The sequence below is a fragment of the Armigeres subalbatus genome, chromosome 3 (genome assembly GCF_024139115.2).
Source record: "Armigeres subalbatus isolate Guangzhou_Male chromosome 3, GZ_Asu_2, whole genome shotgun sequence".
NCBI classification, from domain to species: domain Eukaryota; kingdom Metazoa; phylum Arthropoda; class Insecta; order Diptera; family Culicidae; genus Armigeres; species Armigeres subalbatus.
Window position 1 is genome coordinate 134,225,923 of NC_085141.1, and position 17,889 is coordinate 134,243,811.

The 17,889-nt window shown below is 45.8% G+C and overlaps 1 protein-coding gene across 2 annotated transcripts; it reads left to right on the top strand.

Moving 5' to 3' along the window:
* The first annotated feature begins 5,072 nt into the window (after positions 1-5,072).
* Positions 5,073-6,375, top strand: LOC134227370 (uncharacterized). Of its 2 annotated transcripts, XM_062708785.1 has the most exons (3): positions 5,073-5,904; positions 5,966-6,165; positions 6,235-6,375. In XM_062708785.1, the coding sequence occupies exons 1-2, from the start codon at positions 5,257-5,259 to the stop codon at positions 6,143-6,145; spliced, it is 828 nt and encodes a 275-aa protein (XP_062564769.1). In that variant the 5' UTR covers positions 5,073-5,256; the 3' UTR covers positions 6,146-6,165; positions 6,235-6,375. The 2 variants fall into 2 exon arrangements, with proteins under 2 accessions (XP_062564769.1, XP_062564768.1); XM_062708784.1 differs by lacking the exon at positions 6,235-6,375 and having other exon boundaries at positions 5,966-6,233.
* The last annotated feature ends 11,514 nt before the right edge of the window (positions 6,376-17,889 follow it).

Consider the following 17,889-nt stretch of genomic DNA (forward strand, 5'->3'; position numbering starts at 1 on the left):
GATCTTAAGATCAAAACGTTAGGAGAATGCAAAGTGGAGAAACGGTTGTCATTCAGAACCTCATTTTTTGACTCGTATAAACGATAATTTGACCCCTCTCTCGCTCTCAAACGTACATGAAGTTTATGTAGAATCTACAATAAACTTTAAATATTGGCATTTCCTTACAAATGGTTAGATCATTTGCTGATCTGGTTAACCGGATCTTTCAAAAAGTGAGCTTCGAATCATTCACTCACTTCAAAGATCCGGATCATTTAAACGGTTCCGGTTCTAAAGGCCCATCTCTACCGAGGATATTGCCCTGAGGGACGCCTGCGACGATATTGTGCGCAATAGAACTCGCTCCGCTGATTGAGACCCGGAATGTCCTTACCGACAGGTAATTGTTGATGATTTTCACCAGGTAGCTGGGAGATTGTAGCGATGTAGTTTGTACACCAGGCCATCATGCCATACATTGTCAAATGCCTTCTCGACATCGAGTAAGGCCATGGCAGATGTTTTTGAGACAAACTTGTTCCGTCTGAGGACGTTGGTAACTCGAGTCAGTTGGTGTACAGTTGACCGACCGCGTCGGGAACCAAACTGTTCCTCGAGCAAGATGTTGAGATTTTTGGCAGACTTAAGTAACCGGTGATGAATAGCTTTTTCGAATAGCTTGTATAATCCTGAGAGAAGGCTGATGGGACGATAACTTTTGGGGGAGGAAGGATCCTTCCCAGGCTTCCGGATGGGGATGACTTTCGCTGACTTCCACGACGATGGGAAGTAGCTGAGCCGGAGACACTGATTAAAGATAAGCGAGAGGTGCTCAAAGAACGGAGCACTCATGTGTTTGAGCTCGAGATTCAGGATGCTGTCGAAGCCTTGGTTCTTCATGTTCTTCGATGATTTGATATAGGCCGTCAATTCGCCAGCTGAGATCTACAACTCCTACGAGAAGTCGTTGGGAATCAAATAGATGTTGTTAGCATGCTCGTTGACAGCTGCTTCGTGTAGACTGACGATGTTCTGCCCAAGATTGTATGAGCTGACAAAGTGACGACCTATTTCAGCGACCTTTTCTGCAGGAGTTAACAAGGGATCCTTAGAGCCATTATTGTCTAGTTGGATCAAGGGTGGAATGGGCCGAGGCTTGGATATTCGTATTTTGGTCATTTTCCAGAACGGCTTAGCATAATCTGGGAGAGTGCGGATCTTATTCGAGAAATCGTTATTTTTGAGGTCCACCATTCTGGCCTGGATAATTTTTGTGATTCGATTGCAGCGTGCCTCAAGCTCAGGCAGTCCAGTACGCTGAAACTGCCTGCGAGTGACATTCCGCAATCGAATCAAATCTTTGGTGAGTGTATCGATGTTTAGGGAGTTGCTTACCTGCCGAGCCGTCGGTACATGTTGCTCTCGGGCCACCGAGATCGCCTCCTCGATGGAACGCAGCTGCCGATCATTGTTGTCCACGCATCTTTGGAACCGGCTCCAGTCGACTCGGTGGACACCGGACCGACTCAACCGAGTGGGGGAATCCGGGCTCAGGATCGTGTAGTGGCCTTTCTTCATATCGTTGCTCCACAGTGTGCCGTTTCGATTGCCGCGACTGTTGCCCCAGGCTTGATGTTGGCATTCAGGTCGCCGGCAATTTTATAATGGCCTTGCCTCCTCGTAAGCTTGACGATGTCCCTCCGAAGGGCAGGCGATGATGCATCGCCGGCTCTGGCTTGCGTTGGACAGTACGCCGCGATGAGCGTGATTGTGCCGACGGAAGTGGTCACCTCGACACCGATGGCCTCGATTACATTAAGCTGGAAGCTCGGAAACAGGCGACAGTGTATGTTATATCGAAGTGCGATGGCCACACCACCTCCCCTGGACGGCCGGTCGAGTCGCACAATGCGGATGCTCGGGATGTTGACCTCCAGTTTTAGGTGCGTTTCGGTAATGAGCCCCCGTATATTTCCTTCGCCTCAAGGAAATCCTTCAGCTCAATTATTTTGCTCTTTAGCGAGCAAGCGTTCCAGTTGACCAGGCCCACCCTAGCAGCCATTTTCAATGATGAATTTCCGCATGTCAAGTCTTACGCGCTGTTTATTTTTCATTATTTTTTTCTGTGATGTTCCGGCAGTGATGGATGAGTAAGCTTATGAATGACGTTTATGCTTTGTTGCCATATTTTATAATCATACGATCATAGCGTTGCGCACAACTAATTACCTACTTTAAGGCTTATTCCCAAGCTTTTCAAGGTCTCACGCATTTAATAGGGTATATCACTTTTTTGAATCAAATTGATTTTTACTCACGAAATGAATTTGTCCTAAAGGCCTATCAATTTGTTTTACATACTTCCTCGCTTACACTACAAAAGGGTTAATCGATGTATTTTTTCACATAGATAAAGTAGATCGAGGTTACGTTCTGATAAATTTAGACTGATGGAAGACATTTTTCGAAAGGACGGATAAACGAAACGGCATAACTACTTCAAGAAGAGATCACATTCATCATTGACTTATTCCAAGCAAACGGACACTTCCAAAAAAGGAATCTTAATTCACGATGCTTGATACCGGACAAACACCTTCTTTTGTTGAGGGTGTCAAATGCACCACTGCCATCTCAATCTGGGCAAACGCCAATGTCCAAAGAACAAATCACATCCACTATTGCCTTATTCTGGACAAACTCCTAATTTTAAAGAAGGCACATCATTATTGCCTTAATTTTTATTATCTTAATCCAGGCTTTTAAAGCAAGGATCACATCCATCATTGTCTAATTTTGGGCAAACATTCACATTCAAAGAAGAGTCAAATCCGCCATTGCATTATTCTGAGCAAACGCCTACTTCTAAGAAGGGATCACATCCACCATTGCCTTAATCCGGGCCAGCGCCTACTTCTAAGAAGGGATCACATCCTCTATTGTCTTAATCCGACAAAGGCCTACTTTTAAAGAAGAGATCCCATCCATCATTGCCTTACACCGAGCAAACGCCTACTTTTCAAGAAGGAATCACATCCACCATTGCCTCAACCCGAGCCAGCGACTACTTTTAAAGAAGTGATCACATTCACCATTACCGTAACCCGGGCCAGCGCCAACTTGGATCAAACTGGATCACATCTACCATTGCCTTAATTCGGGCGAGCGCCTACTTTAAAAGAAAAGATCACAATCGCCATTGCCTTAATCTGAGCAAACGCTTAATCTGGGCAACCGTTTGCTTTAAAAGAAGGGATAGCATCCACCATTACCTCAATCCGGGCAAACGTCTACTTTTCAAGAAGGGTTCACATCCACCATGGCCTTATTCCGAGCAAACGCCTACTTTTAAAGCAGGAATCACATCCACCGTTTCCTTAATCCGGGCAAGTGCCTACTTTCATAAAAGAGGTCACATCCACCATTGCCTTGAATAATAAACATTGCTTTTCACTGGGAAAATCATGAACCCAATGAAGGAATAACGATTATCATTGCTTTATACTCGGATAATGCAAGCTTTCTACGAAATGATTATGTTTTTGCCTTTCTTGTGTACTAAGTAAAGTATACGTAAAGACTGTATGATCACTCCAAAACCGAACTTTTAATAGAAGGCTCGAAGACCCATAGTGTTATTATACCAATAGACACAGCCCGACGAATTGAGGTGATATCTGTTATATATGTGCCGAATTACTCGCAACAAGTTCCATTCGACGCAACATGTTCCTTTATTTGCTATAAAAAAAATGGCCAGATTAGACTATGAGACATTTGACCGAATAGGACCTTTGATCGAATAGGACATTTGACCGAATACGACAAAAGGTTATTTTGCCGAACAGATCGTTTGGCTGAATAGACCGAAAATGTCATTTGGCCGAACATGAATGGCTGAATTGGTCTTTGGGCCGAACATGTCTTTTGGCCGAGTAGGTCATTTGAAAAGTGAGAAATGAGGTGTGAAAAGTGAGACGTCTCACTCATTTCCCACTTCTAACTGTGAGAAGTGAGTAGTGCGAAGTGAGTAGTGAAACGTCCAACTTCTCACTTCGTACTTCTCACTTTTCGAAGCGAGAAGTATCAAATGATGAGTGAGACGTCAGTGAGATGTGAGAAATTCGGAGTGAGATACAAGTAGTGAGACGTCTCACTATTCGCTTCTCACTCCACTTCTCTCAATTCTCACTGTAAAAAGTGAGTAGTGCAAAGTGAGAAGATGGCGCACTTTTCACATTGAGAAGTATGAGATAAGCTGAGACGTCAAATGACACATTAGGCCTATTGATGATGACCTATTAAGCCAAATAACCTATTCGGCTAAATAATCTTTCGGCCAAATAACTTCTTCTTCTTCTTCTTCTTATTGGCATTACAGCCCCACACTGGGACAGAACCGCCTCGCAGCTTAGTGTTCAATGAGCACTTCCACAGTTATTAACTGCGAGGTTTCTAAGCCAGGTTAATATTTTTGAATTCGTATATCATGAGGCTAGCACGATGATACTTTTATGCCCAGGGAAGTCGAGACAATTTCCAATCCGAAAATTGCCTAGACCGGCACCGGGAATCGAACCCAGCCAAATAACATATACTGATAAATCCTGATACTGATACTGATATATTTTGAACAAATCCCCATTTGTGAAACTTAATAAATGATTAACGTCTTGTTTACAACCGGATTAAATTTTGTACAAACGTTTACATATTCTGAAGTGCTGAGATGTATGCATTTTGGTGCTCACGTGAGGAGAAAAACGAAATCTCACAGATCATTATATAACTATAATTTTCACTTGGGCATGGTATTGATTTTTAGAGAACTTTTGTAGTCAATATAGTTCCATGTTCTAAACACATCAAATCCGTTTGATACAGTATATAGACCTATAATAGGAAATGTCGTAGAACGCAAAGATGCATACAGATTAAATGGAACGCAAACAAGAACTCAATTTCATCGTATAATGAAAATTTGTTTGTTTTGTAGTCACTATCACAGCTCGTGAGAATGATATCGAAGGAAGGTATCATGCATAAGATAGTTCAGTCATACATCCATTCGGAAAAGAACAGCCGTTGATAATAAACAATTTAGAAAGTCGAAGAATATTAGTATGCAGTACATATTTGGATATAATTATGAATAATTCAATTGATTGTCAGTTTAACAATTGAACAGTTGAATAAACCAAAACAAGTTTTATCTACAGTATATATAACCTTAGAATTTCCGTAGAAATTCAGTGCGGAGATATTAATAACATCATGGCGAGATTCCTAGTTTCAGTGCTAACTGTAACGATCTTAGCATCGACAAGCTTCGCCTTGGATTGGTATGCACTTACGCAGGCCAATTACGCTGCCATCCAGACGGGACTGGCCCAAATAAACGATGCGGCTTCACAGATGAATCAATCCATCATCGAACAGCAGAATCGGGTTCAGGCTGCCATGGATGAGGTTGATGGCTTCGTGCGACAATCGTTGTTCGGAATGCTGTATCAGTATCAGAGCCTGAACTTAACTCTTCCAGCAGTGCAAAGGGTAATATCGTCGGTTTCCAAAGTGAGCGATTTCAAATGGTACGCGGCATACCTGGCAGACGACTATAAGAAGAGTGTCACGAACAATGTGATGATTCCGGCTCAATCGACCGTGCAGAATATTCTCAACGCTATGACGTCCTTCTTCGCCAACCAGTGGAATAGCTGTTCGCAGAGGTACGCTCCGCAGCTGGTGCAACCACAGCTTTCTGTGGGTAGATTGCAGCACTGCATTACCGTGGCTATTCCATACTTTAAGGCTTTGGCCGATACCACATTGTCCATGTTTGGATACGGTAAGACAGGAATAACAACGATTCTTGGTTTTCTGGATCAATGTTCACCCAATTCAACATCCTGTGTAGACAAGGTAAGTTCAACATTGAACATTGATTCTTTAAAATGTACTTTTCATACTGTATCATTTGCAGTTTTTGAATGACATTCCAAATCTTTTGAATACCATGGTGATGTCTGTTATGAATCTGCAATCATTACCCAACGCTTTCATACAGCCCGGAGTACCCGCAGTGAAGGAGTGTACCGATCTGATAATGACGGATATTCAGCAGCTTCTGCAAGGTCTCGTGAACAAGACGACGTCTTGCTGATGAGATCTTTGCATCACAAAGTACAACACTAAATAGATTTTGTATTTGACAGATGTGAGAAAATAAACACATTTTCTTATGCATTTTAGCACTGTTGCTCGATCTCGTGGAGCTCTGCAATATACTGGAGGTTGTGTTTATCACCCTCAATTTTCTTTTATTTTCCCGGAACAACCTTGAATTTTGATTTTGATGCTTCCTGTAGTCAACCGTTGAAAAATAACCACCAGTTTAGAGATTGGGTACAACGCTAGTGCACGCAAAAAAAAGCGTTCCCGAATTCGTGAACCAGCAGAAATACATCGTGATTTAATTCATGTATTCGGGAACACCAGTCACGTTTTCCAGAACGTTCCAGAAAACGTGACTGTGTTCCCGAATCCGTGGCTGTTGTTCACGAAAAAAACACTGGTTTCTGTTTTTTTTCATTACATTTCCGGGCATGTCGAACGAAGTCGACGGAACAATTGGTTCGACGAAGAATGCAGACAGATTCTGGAAGAGAAGGAAGCAGCGCGGGCGGTCGCACTGCAGCATGGGACTCGGCAGAACGTGGAGCGCTATAGACGGAAACGGAAGCAGCAGACCCGTCTTTCTCAGGAGAAGAAACGCCGCCTGGAAGAAGCGGAGTGCGAGGAGATGGAACAGCTGTACCGTTCTCAAGAAACACGCAGAAGCTCAACGCATCCCGCAAAGGCTTCATGTCGCGAGCCAAGATGTGCAGGGATAAGGATGGGAGCTTCTTGACGGATGAACGTGTGAGCAGACAGCGGATGTTTGGCGGACAGAACGATCGAGTGCTTGTTTGCGATGGATAGTGCGGCGTTACGTAAGCGACCGCCAACGCGAAGAGTACCGTCTTCATCCACGATCGGTTTCAGCCACTTCAGCGATGATGACTTGGCGACACGTTCGCCATGCCACAATCGGTGCTTTGCGCCCTTCTTTGGACGCTGTGGGGGAGTTCTCCTGGTCGATGACGGTCTTGGGCCAATATTCCGGTGACAGTACGAGCCAGTAAGGGCCATACCACCAACGGGAACAGTTGATAATGTCCGTAGGATTGAGGCCACGCGAAATGTCGTCGGCGGGATTTTCGGACTCAGCTATGCGCCTCCAGTGGTCTATACTTGTGGTGGCCTGGATCTTCGACACGCGGTTAGCGACGAATGTTTTCCAGCGGGTTGGAATGGCGGGCAGTAGTACGTTGAAGTACGGTGCTGGAATCGGACCAGAAATAGGCGATGGTGGTGGTTTTCAGCGAGGCATCCACCTTCTTGAAGAGCTGAGTTGCCAGATGTGCTGCACAGAGCTCTAGTCTTGCGATGGAATGATGCGTGGACAGCGGCGCGACTTTTGACTTCTATGTCAACAGGTGGACTATCTTCCGCCGATTCCGTGCGGATGAAGCAACAAGCTCCATATGCAACGGAGGATGCATTGGCGAAGAAATGGAGCTGGATAGTAGCACCGACTGACCAAAACATGAAGCGAGGAACTTAAACTGTATCTAGAATGTGAAGCGTGGTATGGAATTGCTTCCACTCGTGTTGCAGCTGATTCGGTAATGAAGAATCTCACTCGCAGAGAACACCGTCATGCTTCAATGCCCATTGATGCTGCATGAAAAGCTTTGCCTTTGCGATGACTGGACCCAATAGACCCAGTGGGTCGAAAATCTTGGCGATGTACGACATTACCTTCCGTTTGGTAAGGATGGCCGCCGGGAGAGGTACTTCTACCTTGAATCGAAGGATGTCGGCCTTTGGATCCCACAATAGATTATCTGCTCATCCTGCAGATCGTGGAGAGGTTGAATGGCCAGATCTTCTGGCGGAATATCATTGGGGACTTCTGGAGCGTTCGACGCCCATTCTTTCAACGAAAATTCAGCGGAACCGAGCATGGCAGTGATTTGAAGGCGAAGTGTTTTAGCGGATTCCACGTCAGATGCGCCGGACAACAGATCATCGACGTAAAAATATTCCACCACTGGGTCGTCAGCAGCAGGATAGAACTCCACCTGGTCGATGGCAATCTGCTGGGGTGTCTTCGTGGCATGGTGCGCTAGCCGTACCGTATGTCACGGTCTGCAGTTCGAACGTAGCGATCGGATCGGGCGGAGATCTGCGATAGCGGATACGAAGGAGACGGCGATCATCGGGATGATGCAATACCTGCCTGTACATCTTCTCGACGTCTGCTACTATGACAATGCGTTTTGTCCGGAATCTTGAGTAGGGCTCGTGCCCTCCTCGATTCGGCATCCATGCCGAATTTCATTTCGAAACCGTTGGCGAAGATCCTCTTCAGCCGCTGGTCTACAGTGGTCGTCGGCATCGGCTCCTCCACACAGAAGATTAGTAGTGCTATTACAGCAACCATCGAGTCGGTGGACCGAACGATCTAGATGAAATTGCAGTTTTTGGTACTGAAGCAGCCATCGTCGGAGCTGCCAACTACGCAGATCAACATTTCGGCGTGGAAAATTCCAAGCGTCGAGCTAGCAGATCCACAGTTCAATGTTCCCGGAAACGTAGACCTCGTCATCGGTAGCGAAACGTGCTGGGAACTCCACACGGGACGGAAGATTTCTCTGGGTGAAGGTTTTCCGTGGGTAGTCGAATCAATCTTTCGTTAGGTGGTCACGGGTCCCGCATCTTGCTCGGCTACCTGCATTCCTCGGTTCTACTACCTGGAAGCCGCTCTACGCTATGGGACATGAAAACTATTCCATCAGCTCCAGTTCGATCTACCGAAGAAATTCTATGCGAAAAACACTATGTTGCTGCTACGATGCGCAATTCGGCAGGGCGGTACATCGTGCGTCTTCCGAGAACTGAAGATTCCGAAAAGTTTCTCGGAGAATCAAGGTCGATTGCCGATGGTCGCTTCCTGAGCTTGGAACGGCGATTAGATAGAGACCCTGCTACCAAGGACTCTACCACCTATTCATGGAGGAGTATCTACAACTTGGTCACATGCAGAAGATACCAGAGCCTATAGATGATCGAATTGAACACTCCTATATCCCCCACCACATCATCCTCAAGGAATCTAGCACTACCACGAAGGTCAGGGTAGTTTTCGACGCGTCATGCAAGACCTCGTCCGGCTATTCTTTTAACGACACGCTTCTTGTTGGACCAGTCGGAAAGCAAGACCTCTACTGGCAAAACTGTACACCCACCTGAAACGTGAGGTAACAAAAGTTGGACTGGTGGTGAATGCATCGAAGACAAAGTACATGCTTGTGGGCGGAATCAAGCGTGACAGGGCTTGCCTGGGAAACAGTGTTACGATAGACGGGGTTACTTTCGAGGTGGTCGATAAATTCGTCTACTTGGACCATGCTCGAGGTTGACTTGCAAGCACTTGCGGTATTTGAGAGACGGGTGCTTAGGAATATCTCAGGCGATGTGCAAGATGACGGTGTGTGCAGAATAAACGAAATAATATCATCTTTCACGTAAGTAATATGGGGATCAACATGGCTATCATTCAAAATTTCTATAAAAGTTGGAAAATACTAAAAAAAATATTTTAGGTTCCCCTATACTGCCGTTATACGCATAACTGTCCCATGTATATAAGGAATCCCAGCAAACATGGGACAAATATACGTATGACGGCAGTATAGAACATGATGATTTACCCATGACATGAAAAAGAAGGATGTTTCAGAAATACTGAGTTCAGTAAAATAATAGTTCTTCACAGAGACATGGTGAAAAATGTTATTCCGATATAAATCACATCAACATTTTTGAAATTGAAGAGCTTACTCCAAAGCAACTCCAAGGATGTCTTGGATGATCAAGAAAATTGTACATGAGAAAGGGAATACCACCTCTGGGTGAATTAATTTGTTCCCTTTTTTTGCAACATCATGCAACAATTGTCCTTCAATCAAGGTCCGAGAGAAAACTTTCCTCTTGATTCTAAAAAAACTAAAATCGAAAACCTGTTGGTCGACCCTGCACAAATCCGGTTCTCGTCACCCGAAATGAGGGATTCAACCTGTCCGCAATACTGATAGATCATTTCAACAAATTAACCGCTGCTGACCCAGATCTCTCACCCTCCATGTATTCATAGTACTTTGGACAAATGATCGCCACGGGTAGGTTATTACCGCCGTCGAACGACTGTTTGTACGATTCGGAATAGGATTTGTGAGACCCTCCCCTCGGCCCTCCGACCAATCGTTGCTGCTACCGGTATCACCGCCAGGTTTGATGGGTTCAAATGTAATTTAAATCTGTGTATAGTATATGTATAATATCTTGTTTAGGAAGGTACGCAAACAAAACGCGAAACTCGAATAAACGAAACGGTTTCAACACGTCTTTGGCTGCTCGCACACTGGACGGGCGTGGAATCGAGGCGTACCTTCAAATGTGCTGTTGCGCTGTGAGCGGAGGACCTCCTGCTGGGTCCGGAGCAAATTTTGGGGCCGTCGAATGATTGAGTGGGATACGGTCAAGATGAATAGCTTCTGGTGTTCCATCGGATCCTATAGTGTCATGTCGTTTGTCCGTTTATTTTACATTTGCCCAAAGCAAGGTGAAATGTTTCGATTGACGTGATCCAAGGCTTCGCACATTGATATCAGAGCAGGTGAAACAAAGCAATATTCAACAAAAAATTATAATTATTAAATAATTAAATGTGATATCTGTTTCTAGTATTATTGTTTTATTATTAATGCTAGATTACTAATCTTCAACATTTGACAATAATACTCCTAAAGTTAAATCAATTTCTTCTCTATTGGATACAATTACTCGTAATTCTGGTGGTTGTACGTGTATCTCCTGTTTGCAAATTGCAATCTTAGGGTATAAAATGCGAACTCGCTGCTTGATATCCAAAAATTTAACATATTGCATCATATTGAATTATGTATGTTGAAACAATGTTGCACTTTGAAGAACAATTTTGAATTTAAACTGGAAGTTCATTTCTTAAAAGGCTCATTTGATTTCAAGGCTCATACTATTCGCAGAGATATGAATCACTGTGCTGCGGTATAAAACCTTCCAGTATTTTATTGGTTCGCCATTTAATTACGGATTACGGCTGCTTATTGCACTGCATCTGGTGGTTAGGAAGACCGAACAGAACGGTGTGCGCTGAAAACTTCATTGAATTTGGGGGAAAAAGCAGCTCCGCGCGCAGGATGAACATATGGGAGCCACCCAGAAGACTCAGCATGGGATCCTTCATGGCGCAACACTTCCCGATCAGGTGAAAATATGCTTCAGAATGCTGGCTCCTTATGTGAGGAATAATTCATTAATATCAAGATATGCTTGTAATAGCAGAAATTAGCATCCCGAAGGTAGGGATCAGTTATTGTTTGCTCCTCGGGTCGGTTGGAGAATTCGGGCTTGGAGACTTATGCGTGCAGTCCGACGGAGAATAATTACTCGGCACCGCACTTGAGGGCAAAGTCCTCACCATCCAACGACAGTGGCGGATTCAATGAGTGCTGGTTTGCCCTACCTGGCGGCTAATTGATTTATTTGCTACAGTTTGTGGAATGGCAAATTATACGCTTTCCGGAGGAGTAATTGACGATTGGCTAGGCACTTAAGTTTTATGACGCTTTATCGAGAGCTGGAAATTACTGGCTATGAAGACATTAGTCCGATATAAAGGCAATATCCATTCGGTTTTATGGGTAATGCGAAATGGAATTTTATCGCCACCGTAGGGTCTTGAATCGGGCCACACTCGTTGACGAACTTTCGGACAGGGGTTATTGAATATTATTCGCTCGATGATGGATGACAAAATTGAATGGGCTTTCGGAAGCTTATTATTGAAATTTTAATAAATTGAATAAATGGCGTCTGTTTGCGAAATTGAAGGAGGCAGGAATTTGTATAAAATATGTGTCTTTTGTTCGGAAAGTTCCATCATATGATATTTACCAATTTTCATCATTTCCACAATACGAAGCTAAGGGATTGCTACCCCTTTGAATTCGATGACAGTCGTGAGTGAACTCATGTCTATTTTTGTCTATTTTGACCATTTCGAATTATTGGACCATTCCGACCATTCCAACAGATTTTTGTAAACTAAAAAACTCAAAGGTGCAGCCCAATCGGGTTGTACAGAAAGGTGACGTAGGACTACGAAGCTATTCGAAATTGATGGTATTTGCCATAATAATTTGTGTCGTTTTATTAACATTGAGCAAACTGCTCGGAGGTCAACTGAATAAAGAAGTCGAATAGTTGCTCCCAGTTGGATGGACTTTGAGTCTCTAACCGTGGAATTAACATGACTCATCGGCCGCTGAAGCCACTCGACTGGCTTGCAGTGGGGGACATCACAATCCTTACTTTGCCACGAACGCTTTCATCGCGGGCGAAAACCAAATGTTGCAAATAAATATATTTCTCCTTTGTTTCGGACATTTTTGAGGACACCTCCTCAGCCGTGCGGTAAGACGCGCACGGAAGCGTACGTGACAAAGTAAGGAGAACTTCAAGAATTAATTACACACAGTCCTTTTCGGGACCTAAACTATCTATCCAAGAAGTGGTGTTAGCGTCTTCATCGATTTGGCTGTCATCGGCGGATTTTCAGGCAAGATTATTTGATTTTCTTTCTGTAAGTCATTGAAATTGAAATCGATTTTTTCCGGGCTTCACCGATGCCACCGAAACAGTCCATTTTTGCAATCAACCCTGAGAAGAACCAATTTTCATTTTCCAATGCGCCTTTCCAATAACTAACTGCATCCAAAGGCTTGTCCGAACTTTGCGTTGAAATTGTCCGACAGTCACTCGATGATTTTTCGCTAAGCCTCCAGCCTTTGGAATAAATTTTCAGCATTGCCACTGGTGCTACGCACGCCTTCGTGCTGCTGTGTCCGCTTCGCTGTATCAAATCTTGTTGAACCGCTCTTTGTGGAATCCCGATCAAAAAGGGCGCGCCCGCGTCGAAAAGCAGCTTTCTTGTATTCAATAAATTAAGCCCGTTAGCCCCGCCCCTTTGTGATCTGATATGGGTGTTAATATAATGTGCACTCATAACGATTGATGAAGGGGCGTGACTAATGGAATCACTTCATTAGATACAAGAGATACGCATTAGATACGCAGAGAGCATCATTCCAGTTCGAGACAGCAACACGTACGGACGTGTTTTTTGCTCGCGCATTTTTTCGAAGTGTTTTTCCTCGTTCGTTCGCTGTTTACGTTTTCGCTTGTCGCGTTGGCGTTATTTTCTCCCGGACCCGTCATGGGAGACTCGGTGGCCGATTCGGTCGCTGGAAAAGTGCCTAAGCGCACTGCTCTTGGAGGCGCGGGTAACCCCTCCAATCAGCTTTTGCAGAGCAACGTGTTCTCTCCGTTGCCACTTGATGACGCCGGCAATCCGCCGAAAAAGAGGAAGAAGCAGCAATCGCAGCTGCCGCAGATGCAACCGGAGCGGAAGGAGAAGTGCCCGCCCGTGTTTGTCAAGGGCGATCCACCGGATTTGCGCCCAAAAATTCGCCAGCTGATCGCTAAAGGGCTGAAATGTACTTTTCGGCTCTGCAGCGAGGGCGTGAAAGTGATGCCGGCAAACAAGGACCATCATCAATCCGTCGTGGAGTTCCTCGAGGTCCACAAGTATGAGTACTACACTCATGACCACCCCGGCACAAAGCCGCTAAAGGCTTTGCTGCGAGGACACCACGACATGAAGGAAGAGGAGTTGAAAGCTGAGCTCGAAAGTTGCGGATTGAAACCGGTGGCCGTGCACAAGATCGCTCGTCACGACAAGACGAGGAGATATCGCGACCAGCTTTACCTGGTCCACCTGGAGCACGGCTCCACCACGTGGAAGGACCTGAAGCTGATCGGCGTCATAAATTACACCGTCGTTGATTGGGAGCGATAGCGGCCAGTGCACCGCGACGTCACGCAGTGCTCCAACTGCCGCATGAAGCCGCGCTGCAACAAGTGTGGCGAACCCCATCTGACTGATGAGTGCGACAAAATGGAGGTGGCCGATCCCAAGTGCGCCAACTGTGGCGACAAACATCGGGCCACCACAAAGGGCTGCCCAAAGCGAGCCGAGTTCCTGGAAATCCGGAAGAAGGATTCCACCAGGACCATGCCGAAGAAGAACCGTGTTCCTGTAATCAACGAGGTGAACTTTCCAGCCATCCCGGCTCCCGGTCGTGTGATTCCAATACTCCCACCGCTACAGCCGCACAAGCGACTGGCAGCGGCAGCTGCATCGGTCCAAGCTCCAACATCGTCGGCACCATCCACCAGCGAATGGCCCCCGCTCCCTCCTCCTGGGTTCCATTGGCAGTCGGAGAACGAAGCCGTCCCACCGGAAGAATCTGCTCCGCTGTACACTCCGGAGCAACTGATGCCGATCTTCGCGCGGCTGCAAAACCCGCTTCGACCAGGTCTTCACTCTTGGCATGTTCATCATCGAAAATGGCTGCTAGGATGGGCCTGGTCAACTGGAACGCTTGCTCGCTCAAGAGCAAAATAATTGAGCTGAAGGATTTCCTTGAGGAGAAGGAAATAGACGTGGCGTTCATCACCGAAACGCACCTAAAACCGGAGGTGAACGTCAACATCCCGGACTTCCGCATCGTGCGACTCGACCGGCCGACCAGTGGAGGCGGTGTGGCCATCGCTCTTCGCTACAACATCATCTGTCGTCTGCTTCCAAGCTTCCAGCTCAGTGTCATCGAGGCCATCGGTGTCGAAATCACCACTTCGGTCGGCACAATCGCGCTCATCGCGGCGTACTGTCCAACGCAAGCTAAAGCCGGCGATGGATCATCGACTGCCCTTCGGAGGGACATCGTCAAGCTTACGCGGAGGCAAGGCCAGTATATCATTGCCGGCGACTTGAATGCCAGGGGCAACAGTAGCGGCAATCGAAACGGCATCATGTGGAGCAACGATATGGAGGAAGGTCACTACACGATCTTGAGCCCGGATTCCTCCACTCGGCTGAGTCGGTCCGGTACCATGCAACCCTCGACCTATACATCACGAACATGAATGATCACGTCTCGCTGCCGGTCGTCCACCAGGAGCTCAGTTCGGATCACTACCCGGTAGTGGCGGAAGTGGGCTCCTCGGTCAATCGGCACCAGCAGTTACGGCGAAACTACCATCGAGTGAACTGGCAGCGGTTCCATCAGTGCGTCAACAACACCATCAGTTACGAGGTGCGTCCGGAGACGCCGGAAAGTATCGACCGCCAGCTGTGCGCCGTCGAAGAGGCAATCTCGGTGGCCAGAGAGCAGCATGTCTCGACGGCTCGGCAGGTAAGCAACTCCTTAAACATCGATACACTCACCAAAGATTTGATTCGATTGCGGAATGTCACTCGCAGGCAGTTTCAGCGTACTGGACTGACTGAGCTTAAGGCACGCTGCAATCGAATCACAAAAATTATCAAGGCCAGAATGGTGGACCTCACAAATAACGACTTCTCGAATAAGATCCGCACTCTCCCAGATTATGCTAAGCTGTTCTGGAAAATGACCAAAATACTAAAATCCAAGCCTCGGCCCATTCCACCTTTGATCCCACTAGACAATAATGGCTCTAAGGATCGCTTAATAACTCCTGCAGAGAAGGTCGCTGAAATAGGTCGTCACTTCGTCAGCTCACACAATCTTGGGCAGAACATCGTCAGTCCACACGAAGCAGCTGTCAACGAGCATGCTAAATTGCTAACAACATCCATTTGATTCCCAACGACTTCTCGGAGGAGTTGGAGATTTCAGCTGGCGAATTGACGGCCTATATCAAATCATCGAAGAACATGAAGGCCCCAGGCTTCGACAGCATCCTGAATCTCGAGCTCAAACACATGAGTGCCGGTTCTTTGAGCACTTCTCACTGATCTTTAATCAGTGTCTCCGGCTCAGCTACTTCCCATCGTCCTGGAAGTCAGCGAAAGTCATCCCCATCCGGAAGCCTGGGAAGGATCCTTCCTCCCCTAAAGTTATCGTCCCATCAGCCTTCTCTCAGGGTTATCCAAGCTATTCGAAAAAGCTATTTATCACCGGTTACTTAAGTCTGCCGAAAATCTCAACATCTTGTTCGAGGAACAGTTTGGTTTCCGACGCGGTCGGTCAACTGTACACCTACTGACTTGAGTTACCAACGTCCTCAGACGGATCAAGTTTGTCTCAAAAACATCCGCCATGGCCTTACTCGATGTCGAGAAGGCATTTAACAATGTATGGCATGATGGCCTGGTGTACAAACTACAACGCTACAATCTTCCCAGCTTCCTGGTGAAAATCATCAACAATTACCTGTCGGCAAGGACATTCCGGGTCTCAATCAGCGGAGCGAGTTCCAATGCGCACAACATCGTCGCAGGCGTCCCCCAGGGCAGTATCCTCGGGCCCCTGCTTTTCAATCTGTTCACCTCCGACATGCCAGAACCTCCAGAAGGCGGCATTCTGTCTCTGTTCGCAGATGACACCTCCATCGTCTACAACGGTAGAGTGGTCAGAGCGCTAGTGGCAAAACTCCAACGAGGCCTGGATGCCCTGACAGAGTACCTCATCAGCTGGAAGATCTGTATCAACGCGGCAAAGACCCAGGTCATCATTTTCCCCCACTCTAAGTTCCCTAAACTTGCTCCGCCTGGGGACTGTAAAATCATCCTCAATGGCACGACTGTGGAATGGGCCAATGAGGCCGACTACCTTGGCTTGACCCTCGACAGCAAGCTTATTTTCAGGCAACAGGTTGACAAAGCAGTGACAAAGTGTAACGTTTTGTTGAAACTACTGTACCCTCTGATCAACCGCCGGTCGTCATTGTCCCTGAAAAATAAGCTTGCTGTCTACAAGCAAATCATCCTCCCAGTGATCGAATACGGCATGCCGGTCTGGGAGAGCTGCGCTAAAACCCACCACCTCAAACTTCAACGGGTCCAAAACAAATTCCTGAGGATGATCCTCAACACCCCTCCCAGAACAAGAACATCCGGGGTCCACCGTCTGGCCGGTATAAAAACCTTACATGAACGCTTTGGTGAGTGTAAAGAAAAGTTTAGGGTCCGTTGCTTGCACTCGGATCAGGATGCTATTAGGGCGCTAGTTCCAATTTAGGTTATCAAATTCTTTTGTATATATTAGTGTATATAGTAGTTAGGTTATCAAATTTTCAAGTTAATTAATGCCTCCTAAAGGCAAACATGATAAATTAGACCAACTATAAAAAAAATTCCTTGACAAATAATTAAAACAAAAGGAAGGGCCAAAAGGCCAAACACTTAAACTGTAAGAAAATTGTTACACACTAAAGAAATTAAAATAAATTAAATTTAGTTAAAAAAAACGCAGAGAGCAGACTGCTTTTTCGAAGCATCGGAGAGAATGATAAATTCTAAGCATCCTGTGAAATTTTCTCGCAAGATTCTTAATTTGGTTATGAGATGTTAGTTATCTAAGATGCGTATAGTTGCTAGGAATAACAACAGAAATTTGACTCAAGACGGAGTTTCTTCATATTATAAAACATTATCTCTTGGCATCTGTTTGTCCGAGCGACGTTCATCGATGGGTGGTTGCTGTAGATAGTTTCAACTGAGGTGGCGTCTTCATTTATTTTATACAAAAGAAGGTTGATCCGACTATCCGAAATAAACTTTCTTCAAAGTGCAAAACTCAATCGTAAAAAGCGAATTTGATAGCGCGTCGGAGGGAGATGATGCAATAAATTTGAATGGATGGAATCACTAAC

Bases quoted from the DNA above. Each gene is read 5' to 3' on its own strand.
- LOC134227370 (XM_062708785.1), top strand. From the start codon at position 5,257: ATGGCGAGATTCCTAGTTTCAGTGCTAACTGTAACGATCTTAGCATCG. The intron at 5,905-5,965 runs GTAAGTTCAACA...TATCATTTGCAG, and splicing joins CAACATCCTGTGTAGACAAG to TTTTTGAATGACATTCCAAA.